This window comes from Idiotropiscis lumnitzeri, chromosome 1 (assembly GCF_059441095.1).
Source record: "Idiotropiscis lumnitzeri isolate Australia: NSW breed Sydney's pygmy pipehorse chromosome 1, RoL_Ilum_1.0, whole genome shotgun sequence".
NCBI lineage: Eukaryota > Metazoa > Chordata > Actinopteri > Syngnathiformes > Syngnathidae > Idiotropiscis > Idiotropiscis lumnitzeri.
Window position 1 is genome coordinate 18906393 of NC_142391.1, and position 25616 is coordinate 18932008.

General features: G+C 40.2%; 2 protein-coding genes across 4 annotated transcripts in view; both read left to right on the top strand.

Moving 5' to 3' along the window:
- Nucleotides 1–7125, top strand: part of bltp1 (bridge-like lipid transfer protein family member 1) — a 72537-nt gene extending 65412 nt beyond the window's left edge. Inside the window, exons 83-91 of the mRNA XM_088303714.1 lie at nucleotides 568–725; nucleotides 1256–1445; nucleotides 1554–1771; nucleotides 2020–2271; nucleotides 2353–2556; nucleotides 2865–3059; nucleotides 3624–3758; nucleotides 4810–4975; nucleotides 6279–7125. Of these exons, the coding sequence (XP_088159840.1) occupies nucleotides 568–725; nucleotides 1256–1445; nucleotides 1554–1771; nucleotides 2020–2271; nucleotides 2353–2556; nucleotides 2865–3059; nucleotides 3624–3758; nucleotides 4810–4975; nucleotides 6279–6495 (1735 nt within the window). The 3' untranslated portion in view covers nucleotides 6496–7125. The remainder of the gene's footprint in view (nucleotides 1–567; nucleotides 726–1255; nucleotides 1446–1553; nucleotides 1772–2019; nucleotides 2272–2352; nucleotides 2557–2864; nucleotides 3060–3623; nucleotides 3759–4809; nucleotides 4976–6278) is intronic.
- Nucleotides 7126–17218: 10093 nt separating this feature from the next.
- The window catches only part of sntg2 (syntrophin, gamma 2), a 30780-nt gene continuing 22382 nt past the window's right edge, over nucleotides 17219–25616 (top strand). For 2 of the 3 annotated variants that reach the window (XM_088304702.1, XM_088304711.1), the window contains exons 1-4: nucleotides 17219–17690; nucleotides 24955–25092; nucleotides 25195–25251; nucleotides 25367–25424. In XM_088304702.1, coding sequence (XP_088160828.1) covers nucleotides 17631–17690; nucleotides 24955–25092; nucleotides 25195–25251; nucleotides 25367–25424 — 313 coding nt within the window. In that variant the 5' untranslated portion in view covers nucleotides 17219–17630. The remainder of the gene's footprint in view (nucleotides 17691–24954; nucleotides 25093–25194; nucleotides 25252–25366; nucleotides 25425–25616) is intronic. The other variant, XM_088304719.1, reaches the window with a different exon arrangement.

Consider the following 25616-nt stretch of genomic DNA (forward strand, 5'->3'; position numbering starts at 1 on the left):
TTGATTAATCCTCCCAAACCTACGCATTAGCATCATCTCACGGTTGCAAAATACAGTTTTTTTTCTGAGGCGGAGAAATTGACTGGGCCCAAAGTTTAAAGTTATGTTGGAATTCCTGGAAAGGCTCCCCGCCTGTCTGAGCTGAAGCAACACTGGTGAGCTCAGCAGTCATCACAAAGTTAAGAAACACACAGGTCTGCACGTTCCTCAGCTTGGAGGTCAGCAAAGTCAACTCTCCTGTTTCTGTGAATTATTTACGTCCTCAGAATATTAACAGGAATAATACACTGGCTCAGCACTTTTGTTGTGTTTTTATTTATTTTTTTGACAGGAACCTGTAACTGCTGTACTCAGGCTATGACGCTTAAATTACTTTTAAATGCTGGGCCACAAAACAGAGCAACCGCTATGCTATTCTGTGACAACCAATGAGACATGTTGAAGTGTCGGTTACCGTTACCGCTGGCCTTTTTCTTTGCACTAACTTGTGCATTTCTCACGCTGAAAGTCATTTATGTTTCATAGAGAGCGCTTGTGCATTATTCATCAGCTTTATTTCCCCTGCAGCTGGACAACCAGTGGTCTGAAGAGCCAAGGCCGACTGTCTGTGGGTAGCAACCGTGACCGCGAGATCAGCATGTCTGTCGGCCTGGGGCGCTCCAAGCTCGACTCCAAGGGTGGCGTAGTGGGTGGCAATATAGATGTGAACACCCTAGAGATGGTCTGTAAGTATACAAAAAACACAGATTTTTTTTTTTTTTCCCCACAGCTTGTTTGGAAGCTCTTGTTCAATCATAGCATAAATGTAGCGGCGAAGTCAGAACAACTGACTTTGTATTTGTACAGTTGAAGGTTGAAGTTGACTGCATTCTCTCTTTCTCTCTCTCTCTCTCTCTCTCTCTCTCTCTATATATATATATATATATATATATATATATATATATATATATAAAATCATTATTATTTTTATTTATTTATTTTTATTTTTTAAATGTAAAAATCCAAGAATATGCCAATCCAAACTGCAACTATGCCGACGTCCAATATATTAAACAAAGCATTGGTACAAATACATCTTTTTGAATAAATGTCCGGCCATGAGATGTATAAAGCCCATAAACGCAATCGACACGAATTGGTTAAATGGTGCTTACACTTCTGCACCTCCCTGCATATTCTTAACTAAATATACCCTTTCTTTTTTCAGTTTGACTGGAAAATGACAATGATATCCTGTTGTGTGATTGTTTCCCAGCACACATCTCTGAGCACCCAAACCAGCAACCGAGTCATAAGATTCAGATCACCATGGGCTCCACCGAGGCGCGGGTTGATTATATGGGCTCCAGCATCCTGATGGGAGTTTTTAGTAATGCTGACCTGCAGCTCCAAGATGAGTGGAAAGTCAACCTGTGCACGGTTGATTCCAGCATATCTGAGAAAAGGTACAGCATTTCATTGGAAAAATGCAAATAATCACCAAGTGTGCCATGCACATGATTCGAATCAGCACGGCACGCTTGTGACAAAACCCACCGTCCCGTCCCATCCAGTGAGATCTTTGTCCATGGAGACCTGCAGTGGGACATTTTCCAGGTGATAATTTCTCGCTCCACCACACCGGACCTAATCAAGATCGGCATGAAGCTACAGGAGTTTTTCACCCAGCAATTTGACACCAGCAAGCGAGCGCTCTCCACGTGGGGCCCTGGGCCCTATCTGCCCCCGAAAACCCCAGTCATCAGCGCCGAGAAAGCAGCAGCGGAGCTGTGTAAGTTTTCCATTTTGCCTGTATTGCTGAAGCAAGTTCATAAAGAACATTGTGACAAAAGGCTATCCTCTATACTCTGAAAATATCGAGTCCTGTTAGGCATCAGAAGGGTTTTGTAATACATTTCAACTGTACACTATGACCCAATTTAGATATGCCCCATTTTCACTGCACACTTTGTACCTGTAATCAATTATGTTCCCTTCAAGATGATCTCACTTTGTGCCCCATGACTATTTGTCATTCAGACATGGACGCAGCTCATCACCGTCACTGGCCCGGAGTGCTGAAGGTCATCGCAGGTTGCCACATATCCCTCTTCCAGATGCCTCTGCCCGAAGACGCTGTGCAGTTGGGTGGCTCCATGAGCCTCCACGGCAATCACATGACCCTGGCCTGCTTCCACGGGCCCAACTTCCGCTCCAAGTCGTGGGCTCTCTTTCACCTGGAAGAGCCCAATATCGCCTTTTGGACAGAGGCACAGAAAATACTGGAAGATGGTGAGAGAAAGCGTTCATTGCTGCAACCTTTTATTATCGCCAAGGTTGCTGCCTGCCACTACAATCAGTTTTCTCGCACAGGTTCCAAGGATGACTCCACATACATTGTGCAGACGCTGGACTTCCATCTGGGTCATAACACAATGGTGACCAAACCCTGTGGTGCCCTGGAAAGCCCGATGGCCACCATTACCAAGATAACACGCCGGCGGCACGAAAACCCTCCGCATGGAGTCGCCACGGTTAAAGAATGGTTTAACTATGTCACTGCCATGAGGAATGAAGGTGATTCTGGTTGTTCTTTTTCCAATGATCTATGACCTGATTACAATTTTAAAAAAACGATCTAATATGGTCAAATTCATCTTGAAAAAAATCATGAAAAACAATTTTTATTGACGGATTATCTAATGAAATAGCAATTAAGCTTTTTTTTTAGAAACCTAGTCCCGTGCCGATGGTAATGACGTCCGCCTGAAAGAGCGACTTTCAGTCTTTCTTGAAGCTGACTATCTTCAATGCAAAATAGCTGAGAAACTTTTGACCTTCATCTTAAAGGACTTCTGACTCTTTCTTTTTATCGCTCACTTCAGAGTTGAACTTACTAAGGAACGTGGAAGCCAATAATCCAGAGAGTGGAGCCGCTGCCAAGAGCTCCAGTCTGCTTAGCAGCTTCCGCAGCAACTCCAGCTACAACCACGAGACTGAGACCATCTTTGCCCTTCCCCGAATGCAACTGGACTTCAAGTCCATCCATGTGCAAGATCCCGATGAACCTTCTCTGTCAGGTGGCGTGCATTTTGCAAAAATACACCAAACACAAGTAGCCCGATGTCACATACAAGTATATGTGCCACTTCTAAAAAGCGAAACTAACCACCCCCATCCCTTATCTGATCTGCTTCTCCTCACGAGGGTCGCAGGCATGCTGGAGCCTAACCCAGCCGTCTTCGGTTAGTCGGCTTGGTACACCCCGAACTGATTGCCAGCCAATCGCAGGGGCAGCAACTAACACTGATCTGTAAATCCAACAAAACTCATTGCAGCTCTGCTTATCTTTTGTTTTTGACATACTCGCAGAAGCATTACACCCATATGAGGGGTGCCCAATTACTGCGCACTATTTTTTTTGGTATACAAGCAATTAGAAAAGGCCCCTTTAACATTATTAATGGTCATCTTATTACGCAAACTTGACAGTTAATATTAAAGTGTTGCAGGATTGTGGCAGATTTGTTCTTAATTCCTATGAGGGGAAAATATTTTCCAAAATGTGAGCAATCAAAATCATTTCTTGACGATGAGGAAACAAAGACCATTAATGTAGATATTGTATGTTTTTGTGTTTTCAGATTCCAACTGCAAACCAAAGGTAGAGTGCAGCGTGGTGACAGAGTTCACAGACCACATCTGCGTGACCATGGATGCCGAGCTCATCATGTTTCTTCACGACATGGTGTCTGCCTACCTGAAAGAGAAAGAGAAAGGTTCGGGCTCTTGTTGTTTTGTCAGTCAAATCCTCAGTCTCTTTGAGCCAACAACTAAATTAAAGTTATCAAGAGTGCTAATTTTCGAATGAAGGTTTTGCAGAAATGTGTTGTCTTCTCCCCAGTCAAATGTGTCATTCGGAAACAATGTCAGACCGTGCACACATCTGCCTGCATGGCAAGCGAGTAAAGGGGGCATCTACTAACTGTTATTTTGTCACGCAGCAGTGCGGTTAAAAAGAAGAACTAAGTTATTACCAGTTAGTTACGTGTCACAAAGGACCATTTATTATTATTATTAATTAATTAATTAATTTTTTTTTTTTTTTTTATTATTATCAGTTTTAATTAGGGACAGACAAATGCAGATTTTTTTTCTTTTTTTGTTCCTTTTTTGGGGGGGTGATGCTGGCAGACTACAAATTACCAATGAATCCGTTCATTGATTTCAAAAAAAGTTACAATCCATAACACCTCCATTGCATTTCAGATTTTTTTTTTATTCCAGGACCATAAAATGACCCCATCCACAAATTTTTACAATAAATTATTAATAAATTATTTACACAATATTATTAATAATAATAATAATAATAAATTAGCGGGAAATTAGCACACACATTTAAATTCTGTTATTATGTATTCAAGGATAGCAGATTACTGTTTAGATTTATGTTTAATAATTAATGAGTCCAGTTTTACTTGTGAACAACTGCTGTAAAAGGTTAGAGTACAAACGATTGGCAACCATCAGCCATTTGGCCGATTAATTTTAGCTGATGTTTAAAGGGTCATAATCAGCTGATTAATTGGTCAGGCCATACTTAATTTCGATGTGGAAATTATTGTTACCATTGAAGTCGTACACCTGCATTGTTCTAAAAAGCAAAAGGTGAAAGGTCAAGCTGTTGTTTCACCCAAACCAGGCAAAGGATAGATGGAGCTTTAGTGCACCCAAAACATTTTCTATTCACATGCAGAGAAGTACTTTCGGTCAATAGAGTGTGCAATACAAGAGTTGTACATGTCTTGGCCTTCAATGTGTCCTCAGCCCTTTTCGCCCCGCGGATGTTTGCGGCTCGGCCAGGCCAGAAGAGCCCCACGGCCGTGCACGATGACGGCTCCACAGACAAGGACAAAGATGACAGCATCAACTACACCACAGTGGACTGGAGAGAGTTCATGTGCAACACCTGGCACTTGGAGCCCACTCTCAGGTCAGTTGGGATTTATCTCCTTGATCCACCTCTTAATAACGCCATCAAGTCATGAAATAACATCACCTGGTCAGGGTGTGGTGCGCCTTTTACCCGTAGTCAGCTGGGATAGGCTGCAGCACCCTCCCGCGAGCCTGTACATGATAAGCAAATAAGTACATTATGAAATATGTACCGGCGGTTCGCTGATGCGCATGAACACTGCAAGTTGAATGACCGTTATTGTGGCGGCTGGCTTGACTAAACTAGCTCTTGTGCTAACGAACGGCTACATTCGCTGTTAGACGATGGCCAAATGGGTCATGGAAGAGGTGCCAGTGAAATGGTTATCTTTGTGCCGTTGTGATATGTCCTTGCGGTCCGAACTCGAACCCTAGATATGAATTTAATATATTTTTGTAAAACAGTGAGTTGTATTTTTGACTTTCCGCGGATATAATCTCGGGGATCGAAAAGGGTTGATATTTAGTATTTTATTACAAATCGGTGATCGACCTTAAAAACTCCAAGAGCTGGCTTTGGGTTATGGTGTTTCACTCTCCAAGCTTCTGCTGAATCGAACGTTTGTTGATGCGTTCCTGCGAAGTATCTTTCTTTGGTTTTGCGTGAGTGCCTGTTCAAGGAGTTTGTTTGGTTTTTTTTTTTAATCAGTGGTCGTAGTAGCAGGCCTTTCACTGCGTGGGTTGTAAACAACAGATCCCGTTTTTAGAAAAGCGATAGTACCTGGTGCAGCATTGCGATAAAGCTTCTCAAACAAAGCAAGAGTGACGGGCAGCGATTTTGCAAAACTGCTCCATTGTTATTCGGTGAGCCCGGCAAGCTGTCAATATTTCAAGCCTTTATTTCTTAAAAATTGATCATTTTGACTTACAGATAATAAAGACCCCAAATTCCGCAAGTCCAAAAATTCGACCCTAATCATCTAATTAACTGCAACAGTGATCCATTTAGTTGCGTGACGTCCACAGTCAACACAGTCTTGGAGCAAAAACATTTGCCTCGACAATTTGTTGGTCGCCTTTTTTCCTCTGCCCTACTTGAATTCAGTGGTTCAGCAGACACAGAATCAAGGTCCTCCCATATGACCATGTCAGTCCCCAGACCTCAACCCATTGAAATATTTCCCAGTGTGTAATGGGTTCACTTTATGAAATGAGGGCCAACGGCTTTCATGATATTCCAATTTTTGTGGCACGTACCTGTATGATTATTAAAAATACAAATGATCTACTGTTGTAAACAGAGGACTCGCTTCATGTTGTCCAGAGACAATCACTAATCAAAACACGGGCGCTGCCTTCAGGCTCATCTCCTGGACAGGTCGCAAGATCGACCCAGTGGGAGTGGACTACATCTTACAAAAACTGGGCTTCCACCACGCCAGGACTACCATTCCTAAGTGGCTGCAGAGGGGCGTGATGGACCCGCTGGACAAAGTGCTGTCGGTGCTCATCAAGAAGCTGGGCACCGCCCTGCAAGACGAGAAGGACAAGAAAGGCCGAGAGAAGGAGGAGCACTAGCGCCGCACTGGACGCCAACACTGGATGGCCGTTTTCCCGCTCTTTTTCCCCACCGGTCACCCCAAACGTGTGAAGTTCATTCAGCATGGCTGTCGACTGCGTTGTGCGTCACCACCAGCAGGTCTGACTGAGGCTTTTTCCATCGATGTATTTTGGAAAAGAGCCGCAATTAGTATAGTATATATTTTGATTTCTTTAACGGTTACACCTCTGCCTCTGACATGTTGTAAATGAGCTCACTTGAACCTTTTTGGAAGACTTTCCAGTATTTAATGAGAAATGATTTCTTAAAACATTGCCTTTTCTTTGTTTCCCATGGAACACATGGTAAATGATGCTTTACTCAATGTATTATATGTTGTATTTAATCATTTGGATCTTTGTTTTCCCCTGATGTGAACAAATGAGCACTGGGACATATGGGCACGATCTGTCATAAGGACATCAGGAATTTGTAATTACTATGATAACAAGATTATTATTCTTATTTATGGGTATGTGAAATGGAAATCTTGTAATATGAATGAGCTTCATGGGTCAAGCTTTTTTTTGTTTTTAGTCGGTGTACATAATTAAATTTCGTAAATGTGTTGATTTCCTAACTTAATAAAATAATGCCACTGGATTTTATATCAATGTTGTCATGTTTGAAAGGCTCCGAATTCTCGGCTTCCCAGTCCTCTGAATTTTTGCAACCGTTTCTGCTTCTTTTTTTTTTTCCCCGGAGGAGCACTGCCGCTGCCGGTCATATTGCTGCGCAAACGTGGGTTTCTACTTTAGCAAGCAGCGGTACCTCGACCAATAAGGTGAGTGGATTCTGGAACGTCATACTCGTGTGTGTGTGTGTGTGTGTGTGTGTGTGTGTGTGTGAATGTGCTGTCAGCTGATTGGTCACAGAGCCGAAGAGGTCCTAGGGACATTATCTTAAGTTGTCATTTAAAGAGAAATGCCCTTCATTCATTTTAGCGATATTTTACGATTTTTGACAAAGTGCCTTCAGTGTGCAAATGAGTCAGTTTCAGGTTTGCAGCAGTGAACTGAAGATGTGACGCAGATGAGCTTTGCTAAACTTGTTCATAGTGTTGTGACATACTTAATTGCTAATAACATAGTTTTCTTGAAAATCTTTATTTGTTCATAAGGTGAGTGTGTGTGTTCCAACTGGCGTCTCATGTGTGACAGCACAGGGAGAGAGCACAGCCCGCCCCCTGCTACAAACTGACCACAAATTATCTGTCCATGCAGAGCCCACAACAATTTTTTTCCACTCCTGCAAACTTGCCCCAACCTCGTGTATCTCTTTCTCCTCAGGGACTCATAAACAAATGACATCCAACGGAACACTCAAGTAGAGAGTGCTTGCTTACAATGCATCACAATGCCCCCTCATACATGCCTGTCTAGGCCCAGCCATGACGGAGATACAAACATTGCATGAGATTTTTTTTTTTTCTTCTCATTTTTGGTCACAAATACTTAGACGAGGTTACAGCCTCCAAATTGTCTCGGTCCATAGCACAGGAAATACCCTTGGTATGCCAGAATGACCAGCATGGCATCGAGCAGTCTGTCAAATTCCCAAAAAGTCAAAAAATGAAGCTTGCACTGACGCAATGATCAAGATGTGCCAGGGTTTACGCTCCAGTGCAGCTGCTCCGTCTGCAAATATCGAGCCCGAAGTTTTAAAACGTCACAGTCACGACTGCTTATTTGTTTGATAAATTCACCCAGACTTGGGCTTGATCTAAATATATCCTCAGGCAAAATATGAACTTTAGTACGTCTGCCATCTTTCCCCCTGTTCAGTGACCCACAATTATTCAGATTTATGTAGATGTAGTAGATGAGAGCTTTTTCTTTGACTATTTGCATGAGATCCCTTTTGGCTTGACAGTCTTCTATTGGATTCTGGCAACATACAAAGGAAAATGTAGGGGTTTTTTTTGACATTTGGTATACTTCCCCTTTTACTGCTATTGTATATTTTCCAGCAGGTGCGTAGCCATATATATCAGTCGGGTGTCACCTCGTTGAGGAGTTTCAAGGGGTGGCTGCGAGTGTCAATCATTTTTTTTTTAACTATCCACAGTCAGAGTTTCCCGAAATCAAATTTTGCACCTATCCTAAATAATGACCAACACATTCATAATCAAGCAGGAACAAATCAAACAGTAATTTCCTGGATTACGACATTTTTTCGCAGTGACTTTGCTTTTGTGCGTAATCGACTTCAATCTCATCACCGATTTGCTCGCCATCAGCCGTCAGAGTGAGCAAATGTCACAGACGACTGAGCCCATTTTGCAGACTACGATCAATGGCTCATTCATTCAAATCCTATAAAAAGGTACAATGACACAAAATTCTTAATTGTGCACATTTCTAAATGCTACTTTTGATGTTGGTTTGATTCTGCTTGTATTGGGATTGTGTGATCAATACTGGTTTACTGAACGTGTGCAGTTAATTTTATGAAACCATGACTGTGGTTGGTATTGATAAAAATGATCAAATTACTTTTTGGCCCTGTTGTTTGTTTGCTATGGTGTGTAATTCATGATTTTGATTGCTGTTGACCATAAGAATTGAATGTTCTTTCCTTCACAGATTCTTTTGAAGTATGTATTCAGATCAATTGTACATTTGTTATTTTAATATGCCATTAATATATATTAAAAAAAAAAAAATCGTGAGGCAGAAAATCAAATATCCCAATTTTTTTTTTTTTTGGTGGCCGGAGAGTGACATAGAGTGGCGTTGGTCACCCTGTAACTCTGCCTCTGCCTCTATTCTCCAGGAAAGATTGAGAGAAGACAATATCCAATGGCTGGGAACGATTATTCGTATTTGGCTTGAAAATGAAATATAGTAGAGGTAGTCTCGCATTTATATACATTACCGGAAAAAAAAAAAACGTCAAATATATAAATACTAAATAAAGTATGGAGAAGCATTTCAATATAAAAAAACAGACCATCACAATATTGCAAGATTTCAGTCTACTCCGAATGCAACTATTTCAATTCTATACAAGCAGTACGGGACAAACAAAACCCCACTTTGTCCTTGCTTAGTCCGTCCCGTTTAAGAAAGTTCTCATCCTCTGTCCTCCATCCCTAAAATGTGCAATGCCCATCTTTGCATATTATGTACAGAAGTACAAAGACTTTGCCATCACTTAATTTTACAAGAGCCCACTCATCAAAGACCAGGGAAAATATACAATTTTGGAACTCACTACCTGTTGCATCTTTTGTCAAGAGTTCACTTGGAAGTGAAACAGTTTCAAAGTGTAAAGTTTCGATCAAATTTTACTCTGAGAAGCGGGGGAGGGAAGGGAGAGTGAGTAATAAGTGATGAGCTTGTTTTTAGAACAGAAAGCTCTGGAGGTCCTAAATGATAAAAAACAAGATGAAGGTTTTGTCTCCCGCCACGCTCTTATCATGAGGGAAACTTACCCATCTGTTCTGTTGAACAACAAAATGACAGATGATTTGTTCTGTTTAATGATGGCTGACTGACTGGAAGCTTCACACATATTCTATTTTGTGATACAGTTTGAAGATGATCAAAATTCCTGCAAGTCTGACGCCAAACAATACTGGCTTAGAAAAGTGCACACTTTTGATGTTTCTCCAGTTCTCTTTTCGACGTAACTTTTGCCATGCTTGGCATCGTGGGTTAATTATTTAGAATTAGAGTACTTTGCGGTTGTGCTGGTTTATAATTACTTGGCTCAGGGTATTAATGGGAAAATTGATTAGCTCTATCACTAAGATTATTTGTTAGTAACATAATTTGAGTTTGAAAAGTTGAAATGTGATATTAAGAAAGTTTATCTCATGATGCAAGTCCAGAAGAAATTTATTTTTCTCTAAACAACAACCTTCGGTGGTTCCTCTTGTTCAATTTTGGAGCCAATATGAAGTGTCTGCCAGGATAATTATTTACTTGAAAAATCTCTGCAAAGCCACAAATCAAATTAGGTAGCCTACCCGCATGAATAAACCTCCCAGGCCTCTCGTGCAGCTCTTATCCAAATGGACTTTTTGAAATCTCCAAATCATCTGTGACACCTTTTCAAAGTGCAATCAAATTGTGATCACTGTTGCAAAAAAGATGGCATCGACCAGCATGGATTTCTTTGCTGGTATAAACTTTGCTAGTTGTGCTGGTCTGATGTTGGTGTTACTGGTGCACCAACATGGCAGTGCAAAATATGCTTCTTACTGTCCGAGTGCTATAAAAATGACAGGACTGTAACGGTAACGGAATCTGGTATCTGTCGAGACCAGCATGCTATTCCCCAGCAACCAGCATGTTATCATTGTCCTATGCAAAACCCTTATTTCCATTTTTTTCTCATTTTTTTGTGTTTTTTTTTCTCATTCTTACGGGTTTTAATCGAAATAATTGTGTCCATGTAAACATAGCTAGTGTGAAAAGGCAAGCTATTATAATGTGTGTGGTTGTGAGAGAGAGAGAGAGAGAGAGAGAGAGAGAGAGAGAGAGACAGAGAGGGCGAGAGATACAGAGAGGGAGAGAGACAGAGAGAGAGTGAGAGAGAGAGTGAGAGAGAGAGACAGAGAGAGAGTGAGAGAGAGAGACAGAGAGAGAGAGAGAATAAAAAAAGAAATGCTCTGGACATCCAAAATGCAAGAAAGTTAAAGACTGATTGAAGACTGAGGAATCTCGCTGGGTTAATGTCTGCAGGGGATTTTTGGTCTGATGAGTTTCCAAAGTGTTGCAAGCACACAAGTTACACAAAATTGGATCGCTAGAAGCTGAACCACTTTTCAGCAACATTCTCAATGCCGAAGCAATTTTTGCAGTTCAACAAAGGTTCCCAAGGGGGTGTGGAATTTTCCAAATAAGATCCCTTCTTGTCCAGCCTATTTCTCCAATAACCAAACTCACTTGAACAACAATATAAGTTTGGAAGCATTTTGTCAACCCTCATAAGCTCCTGAGAAATCATCTTTTCTTGTCTCCTCCACATTTTAATTGAAGTGCTTGGAATGTTCTCTTTCCTGCTGACTGTTTACTTGTTTGAAGAAAATCATGAGGGGTAAGAGCTCCATCTTAATTGTTTGAAGTTAATACATTTTCACAAAAGGATTTGCTTGTTGTTTTTAAATTCTCATTTGCTCAATGTAGTCATCTCAAACTGAAAAGATTCAAGATTCCGGTGAGAAATAAATAACAAAAACGCAACTGTTTACCTCTGGCAGGGCGCCATCAACAAGAAATAGCACACTGGGTTGAAGCGCTGATTAGAATCGTAATTATGATGATATGTTATAAAATCGCCACTTTCACCCCGCCAAAAAAATGTTTGGGAAAATAGACTTATAAACTATTAATTTAATATGATTTCTTTTCTCCTAGATGAAAAAGTGGACACACTGTGGGAGTCAGAGGCATAACATCATGATGAGAGGGCGGTGGTGCAAAATTAATTTGTGCTCAACCCATGCGAAAAACACACTCACTTGGACTCAGAGACACACAGCCACTCGAAAGAACTGCTATTGTCGAAATAGAGTTTTGCAGTGCGTCCAATTTTAATATTGTAAGTTTTTATTTTATACAGTAATCCCTCGCCACTTTGCGCATCACTAATTCCGGCCGGCTTCAGTGTTTCATGGATTTTACCAACATATTCATAAAGAAAAAAAAAATGTGGGGCGTCGCAACGGCGTAATATTAATGTAATGTTTTGATCACTCCTCAAAATCATTTCATGTAACAGCCATAAATGCATGCAGCGTGTGTTTTCTTTGGACTCCTCTGGATAACACTAGTTTGAATAAAGCGGTTTAAAAAATGGCAAGTCAGTTTACTTTCAGTATAAATGTTGAACAGAGGAGTGAAAAAATACAACAAACGAATGATGTAAGCATTATTTTCCTATAACGTGTATAATGTTAAATTATTTTTTCTTTTTTATGTGACCAAATGCATTTGCGATATAATATACATGATAAAATATCAGCAAACTCTCTTCTTACAGGCCACACGCAAAATTTTTCAACCTAATTTCCCATTGCGGTAATTTGACCTACCTATTTAAAAAAACGTAGCACAAGTCGCAACAATGTACTGATATGTTGCATTCCGTTTACCGTTTTAATCCAATTGAATCTGTTTATCGACAGAAGCAAAGACGGAAGTGCGGTTAAAATAACATGACAGACTTACAGTTACAGTTTTGTTCAGGCTGAAATCTTGATGGACTGACAATGACGGGCGGGTACCCACGCCACTTAGAAATAACGGACCGGCAAATTTATTGCTCAATTCCGTCATTTCTTGGAGGCTTACATGGCCAAATGAGATTTATTTTTTATTTTTTTTTGCTACACAGAATTGCAGTGTAGTACAGATTTGTGAGCAAAAACAAGTCATTACCTTCATTTAAAAGACACGCAGAAACTGTAAAAAGGAATCTATTAAATAATTAAAAATAAGAATAACGACAACGTTACCAACTGTCAACGCCGAATGTTGCATTGTTGCACTTGACTGAGTGTTTTTGCATTTAGTGAGACATTTATGCTTCACTGAGGATCATTTAGCTGCATGGTGCGAGGGAGGCAGAAAATGTTATCAAGTGCTCATGTGCCTGCACGTAACCCCAGGGATAGACGTAGCCCCATTTGAGGACCACTGCCCTCGACCTATGATTGGGAAACACTTGTTTAGAGGACTAAAAAAAAACACTGACGCCATCAAGGGCCAGCTCACTGGTCCTGTTGAGCGGTCAAGCTGGCCCTGAAAGCATGAATTTGAAAAGTAGGTTTGTTGAAGAAGATTCCCTTTATTATTAGTCCCACAATGGGGAAATTCGAGGTTCGAACCCAGGCCTCCTGGGGAGACTGGGACCGGAACGCGGCGCCTTAGACCACTCGGCCATCCTGGCAGCCAAGAAGCAGTCCTGTTGCTCATTATAAGCACGGTACAGGCTAGCTGCAGGACATTTCTGCCTGCAGCAACTCCGAACCGAGCTTGTAGCGTAGCTGAAAGTTTGTCAGCCGGGAGCCATTCCGAGCATTGAGCTACAAGCCTGCAAGTTGGAGATGGACCATTGAAGTGATGAAGTCTGGGTGCAGTGATGTGGTTGGCAGAATAAAAGATGGCTGATGGTAGTGTTGTGTTTTGAAAGTTGGACAAAAAAAAAAGGGAAGAATGCTGAGGCATAATGAGACTTTTTTTTTTTTTTGGACAAAGCTACCTCAAGGATATTGTATCAGAAAGGAATTTAAAAGTCACGAGTACTCTTGCTCTGACAAATAAGCACTGAAAGATTGAAAAATTCCATCTGAAGTTTAAGCTTGGAAAAGAAGTGAAGGAAGTGGGGATCCACTTTCTATGATACTGAATAATAATTGTATTATAAGTCCTTGGGATCTACACATTACTACCCCGTGCTCTAAAACAACAAATCTAAATCTTAACTGTGGCCCAGTCAAAACGTTGTCACATTGTTAGGATGAACAGAGAGTGGATGATTGCCGAATCTGGCTTTGACCTGGACCAGCTCGTGGTGATTTGAAGGCTTGAATCCTTCCGAAGAGAAATTGTCAGATTACCTCCTTGTCAGGAGTAATCGTTAGAATTAGACTCTCCAAGTCTCGGAGAGATGGCACTTGAAATAATTACAAGCTTTTTTTTTTTTTTTTTCAAACATTCTGACTGAGAGCTTTGTATTCATCTGGAATGGTCACAATAATGAAAAGCGACAGTGAGCAGCGTGACACAAAGGGGGGAAAGCTTTTCAATTAAAATATTCTGACAGGAAATTATTCTGCTGAATATCTGATCGTATTCACTCCGGAGAATCTGAACTTCACTTTCGCATACAGTACAAGAGTGTCACGATGCACAGCAGATATCTGCCAACTGGAAGCACCCTCCCAAAAATACCAATTCCCCACCCAAAACACACCTGAAGTGGTTTCTGTAATTCACCCACCTGTGAGCATCCAGCGGTCTTCGGGCAGTCGGCGGGGGATACCCTGAGCTAGTTGCCAGTCCCTCCCAATCCAAGAAAACGACAGGATCCTCTGTGTCTACATCACAAAGTGAGGAGCCACCGCCGTAATTTTTGCACCCCAGTTGAGGAGAAGTGGCTTCAGTCGCCTCCGAGTGAAGATGATGAGTCTTTGACTCGGACGGGCAGCCAAATGAATGACAGTGAGCTTGAAGTAATGTGTGGCTGTTTGGGACTAATGGAAAAGTGACACTTGTCTGCTTGTAACTTGTAATAACTGTTTATTACTATTTTGTGGGTGGTGCACACAGCAACCTGCTTTATGATGACGTCATGAAAGGAGAGTTGCTGGGGTTTTAGTAAAGCAGGTGTCTAACTTCCAGGTTAGAAAAATTACCACCCAATTAACTCAGATTTCATGAGAACTCCGATATCTATTGTGTAATATCAGAGATGGGCAATTGGTCCCTGGGCAAGAAGTGTGTTTTCTTCCATCCTTCCAATAGTCCCTAACCGGATCAAGCACGCATGTATAGAATTCAAATAATTGCACTCAGAGCAGAATAAAATCAAATCTTGTAATGCTGTCGCGTGTCCTTGCTCTTGGCAGGGAGGGGGGCTGGGCGACAGGGAGAGAAGCCATCCGCACGGTTGTGTGAAGAAACAACTGAGAGTCAAATTACGCATCTTAAGTTGTGTTTCATTTGAGCAAGGGGACAAAGTGCAATTAATACAGCTATCACTACAGTGCGACCCCGGTCCCACCTCATCTGTGAATTTGACATTTATGAATTGTGAAACCACTGCCTTGACGGAGGGCGATCATTTTTATTAAAAAGGACGGAAGTGTACGGAAGGAAGCTTGCCCAGGTCGCAGACAGACACTAGACGGAATGGCCAAATAGGATCAAATGCCCATATTATAAAATATAACCACCCATCTGTCTTTTATCCAAGCCGCTTCTCCTCACAAGGGTTGCGAGCGTGCTGGAGCATATCCCAGCTGTCTTCGGTAGTAGGCGAGGTGCACCCTGAACTGGTTGCCAGTCAATTGCAGGGCAAACAAAAACAAACAACCATCTGCGCACACAATCACACCTGGGGACAATTTAGAGCGCAGGTGTGAAACGCCGGTCCTGTGGGGCCGTTTTCCTCCCCCCGGCTGCAACACACCTGATTCAATTGAGCAGGATACTAATCAGACCTTGCTGATGTGCTGATCATTTGTATCAGGTGAGTTGCAGCCGGGAGGGATTGGACAGGAGTTTGACACCTATGACTTAGAGAGCTTCCATCAACCTACCATGCACGTCTTTGGAATTTGATAGGAAACCTGAGTGTTTATTTATATATATATATATATATATATATATATATATATATATATATATATATATATATATATATACGCCAATAGTCAATGGTTTCACAAGATCAGTTAATTCTGAGATAAACTTGCATTTTCAATTTGTTTTGGCAAAATCATTAAATAGCAAAGGCAGTTAGAAACGGCGACTGGAAATAAGCAACATGGCCAAAAATATTAATTAAAGTTTGCTGTCTTTTTATTATTGCTATTATTTACATTGTATCTATTGAAAAATATTTTGTCTGTATATTTGTAACTGCTGCTGCCAAAGTTTTAGAGGTCGATGTGTGTGTGTGTTTGTGTGTGCGCAAATTCTATTCAATCTAAAGATGGACGTTGATTACTTAAGTGTTTCCAAGTTTTTGTTTCGCGGCTCCCCTTTGAAAGCATTGGCCACCTATGGGCAGATATTTGTGCCACTCGAAACTGAATATTTGAATTGAAAACTGAATATTTGAATAAAAAAAATGAATTATTGAATTACAAACTGAATTATTGAATAACAACAATTGTATATTTATTGTTTAATTTTAATCTGAATTTTCCATTTACAATTCATGTAATTCCATAATTTTCAATAATTCAGTTTTCAATTCAATAATTCAGTTTTTAATTCAAATATTCAGTTTTCAATTCAAATATTCAGTTTCTTAGTGGGAGAAATATCAGGCCACAGGGGTGCCTCTAGGATGAGCAATGGATTCCAGATACATAGACCTCCTCGTCGGCCAATCTGGCACAAATATCAGCCCATAAAACAGCACCTTCGTTTTTAAGGCCGTTAAGTTTTACATTAGTATTGCCAGCCGCCATTGCATGGAATGTAAACTACGCCAGGTAAATTTGCGGCGAACTAATCAGCAACCAGCTTTGCTAGTGTCCGATGCTTGGCGCCCTCTAGAGGTCTCTTTCGGTCCTGCAAAAGCACTATCAAAGTAACACATGGTGGTGGATGGCGGCTGGCAATACCCATGATAGTTTACAACCTTTAAAACAAAGGTGCTGATTGGCCGACGAGGAGATCTATGTATCTGGAATCCACTGGAATCATCCTAGAGGCACCCCTGTGGCCTGATATTTGTGCCACTAGAAACTGAATATTTGAATTGAAAACTGAATATTTGAATTAAAAACTGAATATTTGAATTTTTAACTGAATTATTGAATTGAAAACTGAATTATTGAATGACATGAATTGTAAATGGAAAATTCTGATTAAAATTAAACAATAAATTGTTTAATTGTTGTTATTCAATAATTGAGTTTATAATTCAATAATTCAGTTTTCAATTCAAATATTCAGTTTCTAGTGGCACAAATATCTGCCCATAGCCAACCCACACCCCACGCAAGCCCGCAAGGACGACAGTCTAGCTCCGCTACTGTAATGCACATGAAAAAGAATGACTACATTTCAACGATATAACGTGACACCGTGTTTCAAGAGACGCGCATACAGTAAGTGTGTTGTCAATGAGCGGGTTAATGTGACGCAGCGTGCGGAGAAATAGAACTAGAAAGCGGACAGCAGGCACTCGTTGCTGATGTTTTGGGGAGTCGGCGAGCAGCTGGCGCGGACCAACATTGCCTCTACCAATTCAATTGTGGCGCACGGACGTCTTCGGAGCTGCACGGCGGAGCTTGGATGTGATTTGCATAGTTTGGGATTACATGATGTGGATGAAGAAGGCGCTCAGTGAAGCTGCCGGGTGGCCGCGGCAGACGTGATTTGATAAAGTCCGCTGAAGTGAGCGGGACGAGCGGCTCTGGGAGATGAACGCGCTGCCCCATCGTATCGAGCGACCCGCCAGCCTTTTGCTTCCCTGCACTTCGGTAAGTAAAGCCCCGTTTTATTGTGTCATGTGTCAATTCCATTTTACCTTCAAATGATTATAAATGCCTACTGCCAGCAGACGCAATGAGATTCTTTGAAATGATCAGACAAAACAGGATAAGTGGTTTCGGTGGTCTTTGTAGTTTTGATACACTGGAATAATCTGATTTACCTTAAAATTAAAAGGGATATATCCCATATGTATGTTATTTGCAGCCATAAGAACTTGTAGATCGAATGTGAAGTAAGTTAAAAAATGTCTAATCAAATCTATTTTTGTCAAAAGTAAAGTAAGTACACATAATACTCATAATAAAGCTCGAAAAGTTTTTGGGATATATTTGACAAAATAATCAATTTCTCAACGTTAGACTCTGCCATCCGACAAATTCGACAGTGTGACGTCATTCCAAGACAACTGTGGCAAAGCTCAACATAGAAACTGTATTAAGCAGTGGTGGGCGGTCAATACCTTCAAGGCTTTCTCTGGTGGCCTAACATAATCAAGAAACCATGATCATATTTTTCACATTGATGTTGCGTTATATCCTAGTCTTTAAATTTTAGGTTTTATTTTTTCATCCAATCAGAATCCAGCTAGCTTGTGTTGCCAGGCAGATTTCGTAACACCAGTAGTATTGGTACGAAGCCTTCAGATACAATCGGCGTCTGTTTTGTGTGAGCAAGGGAGCTTTCAGGGTTGATAGACAGTTGCAATAGCCACAAGTTGATGACAGTAAGGTCTTCTCGCTGGCCTTACGTTGAAGGTGATGAACGCGTTTATGAAACTTGCTTACACATTAGTTTTGCTGTTCTGTTCATGAACAAAGCCCATTTCTAGTTGCAGAATGTCACGGGACGCAAAAATGTGCGTGTTCTGGGGAGCATGGTTGTGACGTCTTTCACCAGAATTGAATGTTTCCTATTAGACGCACCAGTGTCACCTGTTTCTTGAGGCGTGTAAAAGTGTTTAGCTGGCGAGTGGCAATCATCGTTAACAGTGGTTTTGAAAAAAAGGAATTATGCACCAATACAACATCAACAACACAGCGTTTGAATTTGAAAAAAACCTGTACGAGTACAAGGTCCTTTTCTAATTATAAATATTTTTCAACAATTACTATTTATTATAACAGACAATGTCAGATCTGTTATGTATTGTAAAATACTCTTTTGTCAAGCGGAGCCGTGATTGGTTGTTACCTGAGCCCTGAGCAACTTGTGTTACTGCTCAACTAATTTTCACGATCTTAATCAAAATGCTGTGTTTTGACGAGTGTGGATGCTAAGAACATATTCTTGTTAAAAGATTTTTTTTTAGTTAAATAAATGCTGAGGAGTGAGCTGCATTTGTTCTATAGTGTACAAATAAAAATCTCCTCCATACTGCATAGGATCTCCAGCAAAATTTTATAGGAGTACACGCGATAATGTTATGTCGTTTGATTAAGGTCAAGGGCATCAATATTTATAATTGAATCTTATGGATTTTGTAAAAGTCCCGAATTTATCATTTATCTTGCATCTGTATCAACGATTTGTTCTGTTGATTCAAATCAAATTATTTTCGCAATCAAGATACTGACAGCAACGACCTCGCGCAAGAAATCCAAGTCCAACCCTTCTCTGTTTTCATTTCGGCATTTCAGCCTCATTAGGTGAACCTCTTGAAGCATTGCCACGTCACATGCTCGTGATTTCAGGTGTGTATTCCGAGATACTAACTTTATAGAACTAAGCCCCATATATATTGAAGACATCTGTATTTGCTGTAGGACCCTTGCCGAAGAAGAACAAAGTATTTGTTTTCTGCGCTAAGGGGTTGAAATAAAAAAACTAAACAAAACTAACAAACGAAATCCATCCATTATCTGTACCGCAATAGACGGGGGACACCCTGAACCGGTTGCCAGCCAATCGCAGGGCACACATAGACGAGCAACCATCTACCCTCACACTTCCACCTAAGGACAATTTAGAGCGTCCAATCGACCTGCCATGCATCTTTTTGGAATGTGGGAGGAAACCGGAGTACCCGGAGGAAACCCACGCAGGCACGGGGAGAACATGCAAACTCCACACAGAATAGCCGCAACCGGAATCAATCCCATGATCTCTGAACTGTGAAGCCATGGTGCTAACCAGTCGGCCATCTTGCCGCCCTAACAAACAATATATAAAATTAACTTTAATGTTAGGCAAGCCCCCTCTCTCCCCGCTTTTAAAACCTGTTTGGAGACACATTTTTATTCTTTAGCGTTCGACCCAACATGAGCCTGTTGCTTCTGGTATCGTTTATGTGTTCTAATTTCCCGCTAATTTATATGACACTATATGGAAAGCGCTTTGTGACATGTTGTGAAATGCAATATATAAAAAAGTTGTGTTGTTTAAAAACACAAGTGCCCCAGTCCGCCATAATTAGGCCCACGAAGGCCCACCAGCTGTTCTGACATTTTCATCTGGCGCACGTATATCATGTGGTCTTTGTTTTGTTTTCTCTGCCTTGTCCCCCGCCGAGTTATTTCACTGGCCATCCACACACCTTTGACCATGCTGATATATTTGGCAGCGGTTGGCACCATTATTAACATTTACTTGATAAATTCAGAGCAGATTTGAAATTGCTTTTGGGTTTTTTGCCGCAGTAGAAAGCTGATGGCTTCAGAGGTCTTTTCTGTGGTAGCTTCACGCTCCTCAGCTTCCGCGACCCTCTTTTCCACCTGTGTCAGTTGTCACGCTTTCTATTGAAGTTTCCAGTCTTGTAAATGATTCCTTTGTTTGGACTTTAAACTCCTTCACGTCCATCCTCATCTGTGAAATGTCCTCTCGATTGTCTCTGGTTGACATAGACGATGGTTTGTAAAACATCAACTCCATGTTTTGTGACGCAGCTACAGCGCCTTTGCTAGCGCTAGCCGCTAGCATTTTTTTATATCTAATCAATCCATTACTAGTGTCTGTCGTTGTGGTGTTGTTGGGCATATTTTTGTGGAGTAACAATCAAATAGCATTTAGTGAGTTGGAGCTTAACCGAAGTGCTGAATGCGAATTCTTTTTTTTTTTTTTTTAAATCTTATGTTACATTTTGTAAATTTGTACTCATCGCGTCATCTCTTCTGACCTAATAAATGAATTCTAAATATGGAGACACACTAAACTGCCATTGCTCGCTAACTTGCTCAAGCATTGTCTCCATTCCCTCGATAGTCTGCAAAGCTTGTCAAGACTGCTTTGTCATGTCCTGAAAGTGTCTGAGGTTATTTAAGATCATTCCTGAGAAAGATACGGCTCGGCTGAGTGAGACCCACTCTGAAAACACACAAGGCAATATTGTGCTGTTTGCTTGCCAGTCCTTTTTTTTGAAGCATCTGAACTTGTGCACTTCATCTTTGCTTATTCTTGCTTATCCTTTTTGGACTTCAGACACACCCCCTGCACAAAAAACTGCAAATGAATGCAGAAAAAGAGGCATGATCTACTGACAGAGTGGGCTGCCTACAATCCATGAAACATTTGTTCACTTTTCACAAGATTTGAAAACGTCAATGGGTGTGTGTCATGTGCTCAAGATAAAAGTGCACTTCACTTTTGAAAATGCCATATGTGGCGGCTGCTGTCGTTCAAAGTCAAAATGGAAGTGCCCGAAACTCCCGCGGCATGAGAAAAGAGGCTTTTGGCTTTTGTAAGAGCGCTGTCGTTCTGTTGTTGTGTCGCGGCTTTTGCAATTGTTGTGAGCTTTCTCCGTCACCTTACATTTGGATGTGAACACCTTCAATTAAAATTGAAAGTCTTCCGTTAAACCACATTTTGTTCCTTTCATTTCCAATCCATTGCGGTGGTTTTTGGAGTCAAAAATATGATAATTGTTTACGTTCATGTCCCATGAATAAAGAGATTTTATAAGTTACTTCACACATGAGCTGAGCTGGTTCAAACATTGCCACCATTCAATGCAATAAATAAATAAATAAATAAATAAATAAATACTTTGTCTACAGTAGCCAATTCTATTTTTGTTTTCAAAACAGTGTGGAATAAATTATAAGGTAAAAAATATTGTGATAGTTTGACAACCATGATAATTTTACTCCCAATTATCATTCTTCATTTTCTCCCAACCACCACCAATTTTTAACAGCAAGCTTTTCTTCCCGGAAGGAACGAGACACCAAGGACACCCCAAACTCACCTTATTACAATGGGATTAACTATGGACCAATGCCATACAATTATCAGGCAATCGCACCCAGGCGTTTCCCTTTTAAAAATAAATAAGAAGTGACAAGCATGTCATACTGAATTAGCAAACCCTGTGGTCACATGCCTCAGGTTGTCTTTTGGCAGAGACTGTAGAAGGATTATTATGTATCAGTGGAGTGTGAACAGAAATGCTTTTGTAATCCAAACAAAAATAATCCTGGATGTTTTCCTGGACCAATATCAATAATTGGAAAGGAGGCATATCACTTATTATTCCTAAATGTAATAGTCAGAGGAAAATGGAACGTTTTTTTTTTTCCTGACATATTATAAGTATCCGTATTCAGCACATTGAAAACTGTGTGATTTAATGAGCCCGGTAAAGGAATCCCACATATACATATTAAGATATCACGGGCAAGATATCTTTCTACAATATGTCGATTTTAATGCTGCTTTCGTTTATTCATATAAATAAGTATCAGCATATAAACTACAGACAGGAACCTTGAGAGATGAGAACTGGATCAAAATAAAGACTCCAGCTTTAAATGTATTTTATAATTAATCCCTTTAGGAAGATCAAAGATACATTCGTCATCAACTGACTGCAAAACCAGGGACTAATTAAAACCATATTTAGAAGCTGTTTTAATTATTTAAATGTCAAGAGATTGTGTCATAAATCCTATTTGAAGTTTCAATGTCACTGCGTTCAGATCTTGAAATGTTTGTTTAGCAAATAAAGAAAGTAGCTCCTCTACATTATTAAAACCGCTACTCTTTCATTAGCTTTTTTTTTTTTTTTTTTTAAAGATCGAAGGTAGGAAATGTATGCATTCTGATGTCCCGTTAATATGTCATTGAGAGAAAAAAAAATCTCACCATGTATTGATGTGGACTTTGCACAGCGAACATGACACTAAAAGCAATGGTTCTCATTCTGATCATTCACATTCAATTAAGTCACATAGAAAAGCGTGTCATTGGCTTATCTAGACTCAAATTGCTATGGGTGGTACTACTACCTTGACTTTTTGGGCTTTTTAGGCATTTTTGTATTGAGTTTGGATGTTCTCCCTTTGCGTGCGGTGAGGGCTGGTTGTTTTTTTTTTTGTCACTTCCTGTTTTATTTTGAAAGACTGACTCCTCTCGTTTCAGGTCACTTGCCTTTCCTCTTGTGCCTGTCTGCTTGTCAGTCCCACCCTGATTATTCCGATATGGTCACCTGTTGCCCCTTACCTCGTCTTTAAATGGCCCTTGTTCCCCTTTCTGTCCCTTGCCTGTGTGTTTCATCTCTTATGCGTACACTCCCGCCCTTTGCCATTGATCTGATCACACGGATGCCTATTTTGAGTTTCTGTCGCTGAGCGAGTTTTGTTGTCAGTATAATAGTTTAGTCTAGATTTTGATCGTTAAAGTTTTTTGTTTTCCTCCTGGTAGGATTGATTTTGTGTTCTGTTTGCCCAGTTGAAGTGTGCATCATAACTACTTTACATTTGCGACTATATCACGTGTTGTATGTGTAGGACAATTTTGGAAATCGTCTCGTCGAAAGATCGCGGCTGAATTTGTTGTCACTGCAAACATATATGTAATATCAGCGCATGATGCTGTATTTCTCCAACCATCTGTGTTAAGGACCAGCCACAAATTCCATACCCATATTCCAGGGTGACACGTGTGGCACAAATCACCTTATATCGAAATAAAAAATGTTTTCCACCTTTTCTCATTCTGATTGCTCAAATAGTTGGCAGTGGTAGACCAATACTTACTGAAGCTCAAAATGTGATGATATCTGCCATCATGGAATAATAGGAGACATTTAAGTGGCATAATTATTCCCAAAAACCAATGTAAGTCTAGACATAATTTGAAATTCTTCATTGCCGTTGAATATTGTTGTACATTTTGCAGAAGATGAATAAAGCTATTTAAAATATAAACAAGAGATACTGTTCTAAAATGCTGTCAATCCATAATTGTTCAGTGAAGCAAGTGCAGAGTTAGAATATTTTTGGTAGAATGTTGTCAAACTATCGTTATTGAGTTTTTGGAAAAAATACCAAGGCACTTTTTTTTCAGACCATATCACGGAAACCAGAGGCTTACATATTATTATTCAAAAATATCAGCTGGTCTACATGGTCTGGCAGAAGGACTGGGCGATATGACTGCTATAAGTATGATATAAGTATTTCATATTGGTGAATATTGATGCATTTTATTTTGGGATTTTATAAATGTATTTTTCCTTTTTCTTTCTTTTTTTTCTTCTCTTGAAAATAAGGACCTGAATTAAAACAAGGGTCATTTAATTTAATTTAACATATAATACTTTTGGTTTGTTGCAGTACATGATTCCATGGTGCTGGTTGATATTCGTAGACAAATTGTCATGTTGGGTTATATTTCATTGGGAATTTGTCAAGGTTATAAATGTCAACCGTATTGTCAAGACGATCTCCTTTCTTGCAATATCCAAAGTGTTTCGACACAAACGAAGACGTTGTTTTGTCTTAAAAATCTCCTCTTCCTTGTCGTCAAAGACATGAATGTTGAGCACCTACCAAATGATGTGCAGGAGTGAAAAACTAATAACATTCAATCTTGACTGAAAAGTAAGAAAAGCTATTGTGAATTTTAGTATAATATTATTTTGTTTATTAGATCAATTCAATTAGTAAGTAACACCAAAACAACATTTCGGGGCTCTTGTCGTAGGAATTGTGAGGGTTTCAATTCAGGTGCCGTTCAAAGGAAGGCTGAACAGACAATAAGTAAGTTTAATTTGGAGGTCAGAAATAAGGTCCACTCTTTTATATTAATTAACTGATATATTCAGCTGGCATTGTGATCTTATGGTCCAGAAGCCAATAACTGCTCTAATTTATGCCATCTATCGTGACTGTCTTCGTAACACGTTCATAATGTCAAGCAAAGCGACTGACCCAAAGCTAGACATGCTACCGCTGACTCATTGAGAATTGACGCCTACACATTCATTGTGTTCTTAATTGCTCTACAAAATGTCAATGCACTTCTCATTTCCAACAGTTGAAATCTGGAATTGCTTTGCTGTACAATGAGGAGACCAGCAATTTCTCTGAGGTCTGCCTGAAACTGACCTCCGAGGTATTAACCATACAGAAGCTGGATGTGGTTTGCACAAGAGGAAAGCAATCTCAAATAAATGTAAGTGCCCCTGCGGGGCTTCGGATGCTTTATGATTGATGCTACACCATTTGACACGTTCACAATATCGTTTTGCCAATAAGAAACTCACACTTTCTAAAGCACAGAACTGTCGTACTGCGAAGACAAGAAAGTGGCGGTTTGGGCTTGAGCATCAAAGTAAGCAGATCCATTTGGATTATAAAAACATTGAAGTAGAAATGAAAAGTGCTTTGTCTAGCAAAGGTTACTGTCCAAGGTCGACAATGTCATTTGTCTCTCTCCTGCTTTTCAGGGGGGTGCCGAGAATAACGTGCCCGTGGTTATTTCCAAGATTTTTCAAGATCAAGTAGGTAAGAATGTCGATTATCCCACTTGAAAGTGCACGGCTAAAAGTCTTTGATCACGGTGACAAGAAATATTTGGAACTTGAGAAAATATTCTTGCCTTTGGACGACCTTGCAAGCAAAGATAAGTCTTGGTAGTGTACAAGAAAATATATTTAAAAAAATCAAATATATACCTGGAAAAATATACTTACATGT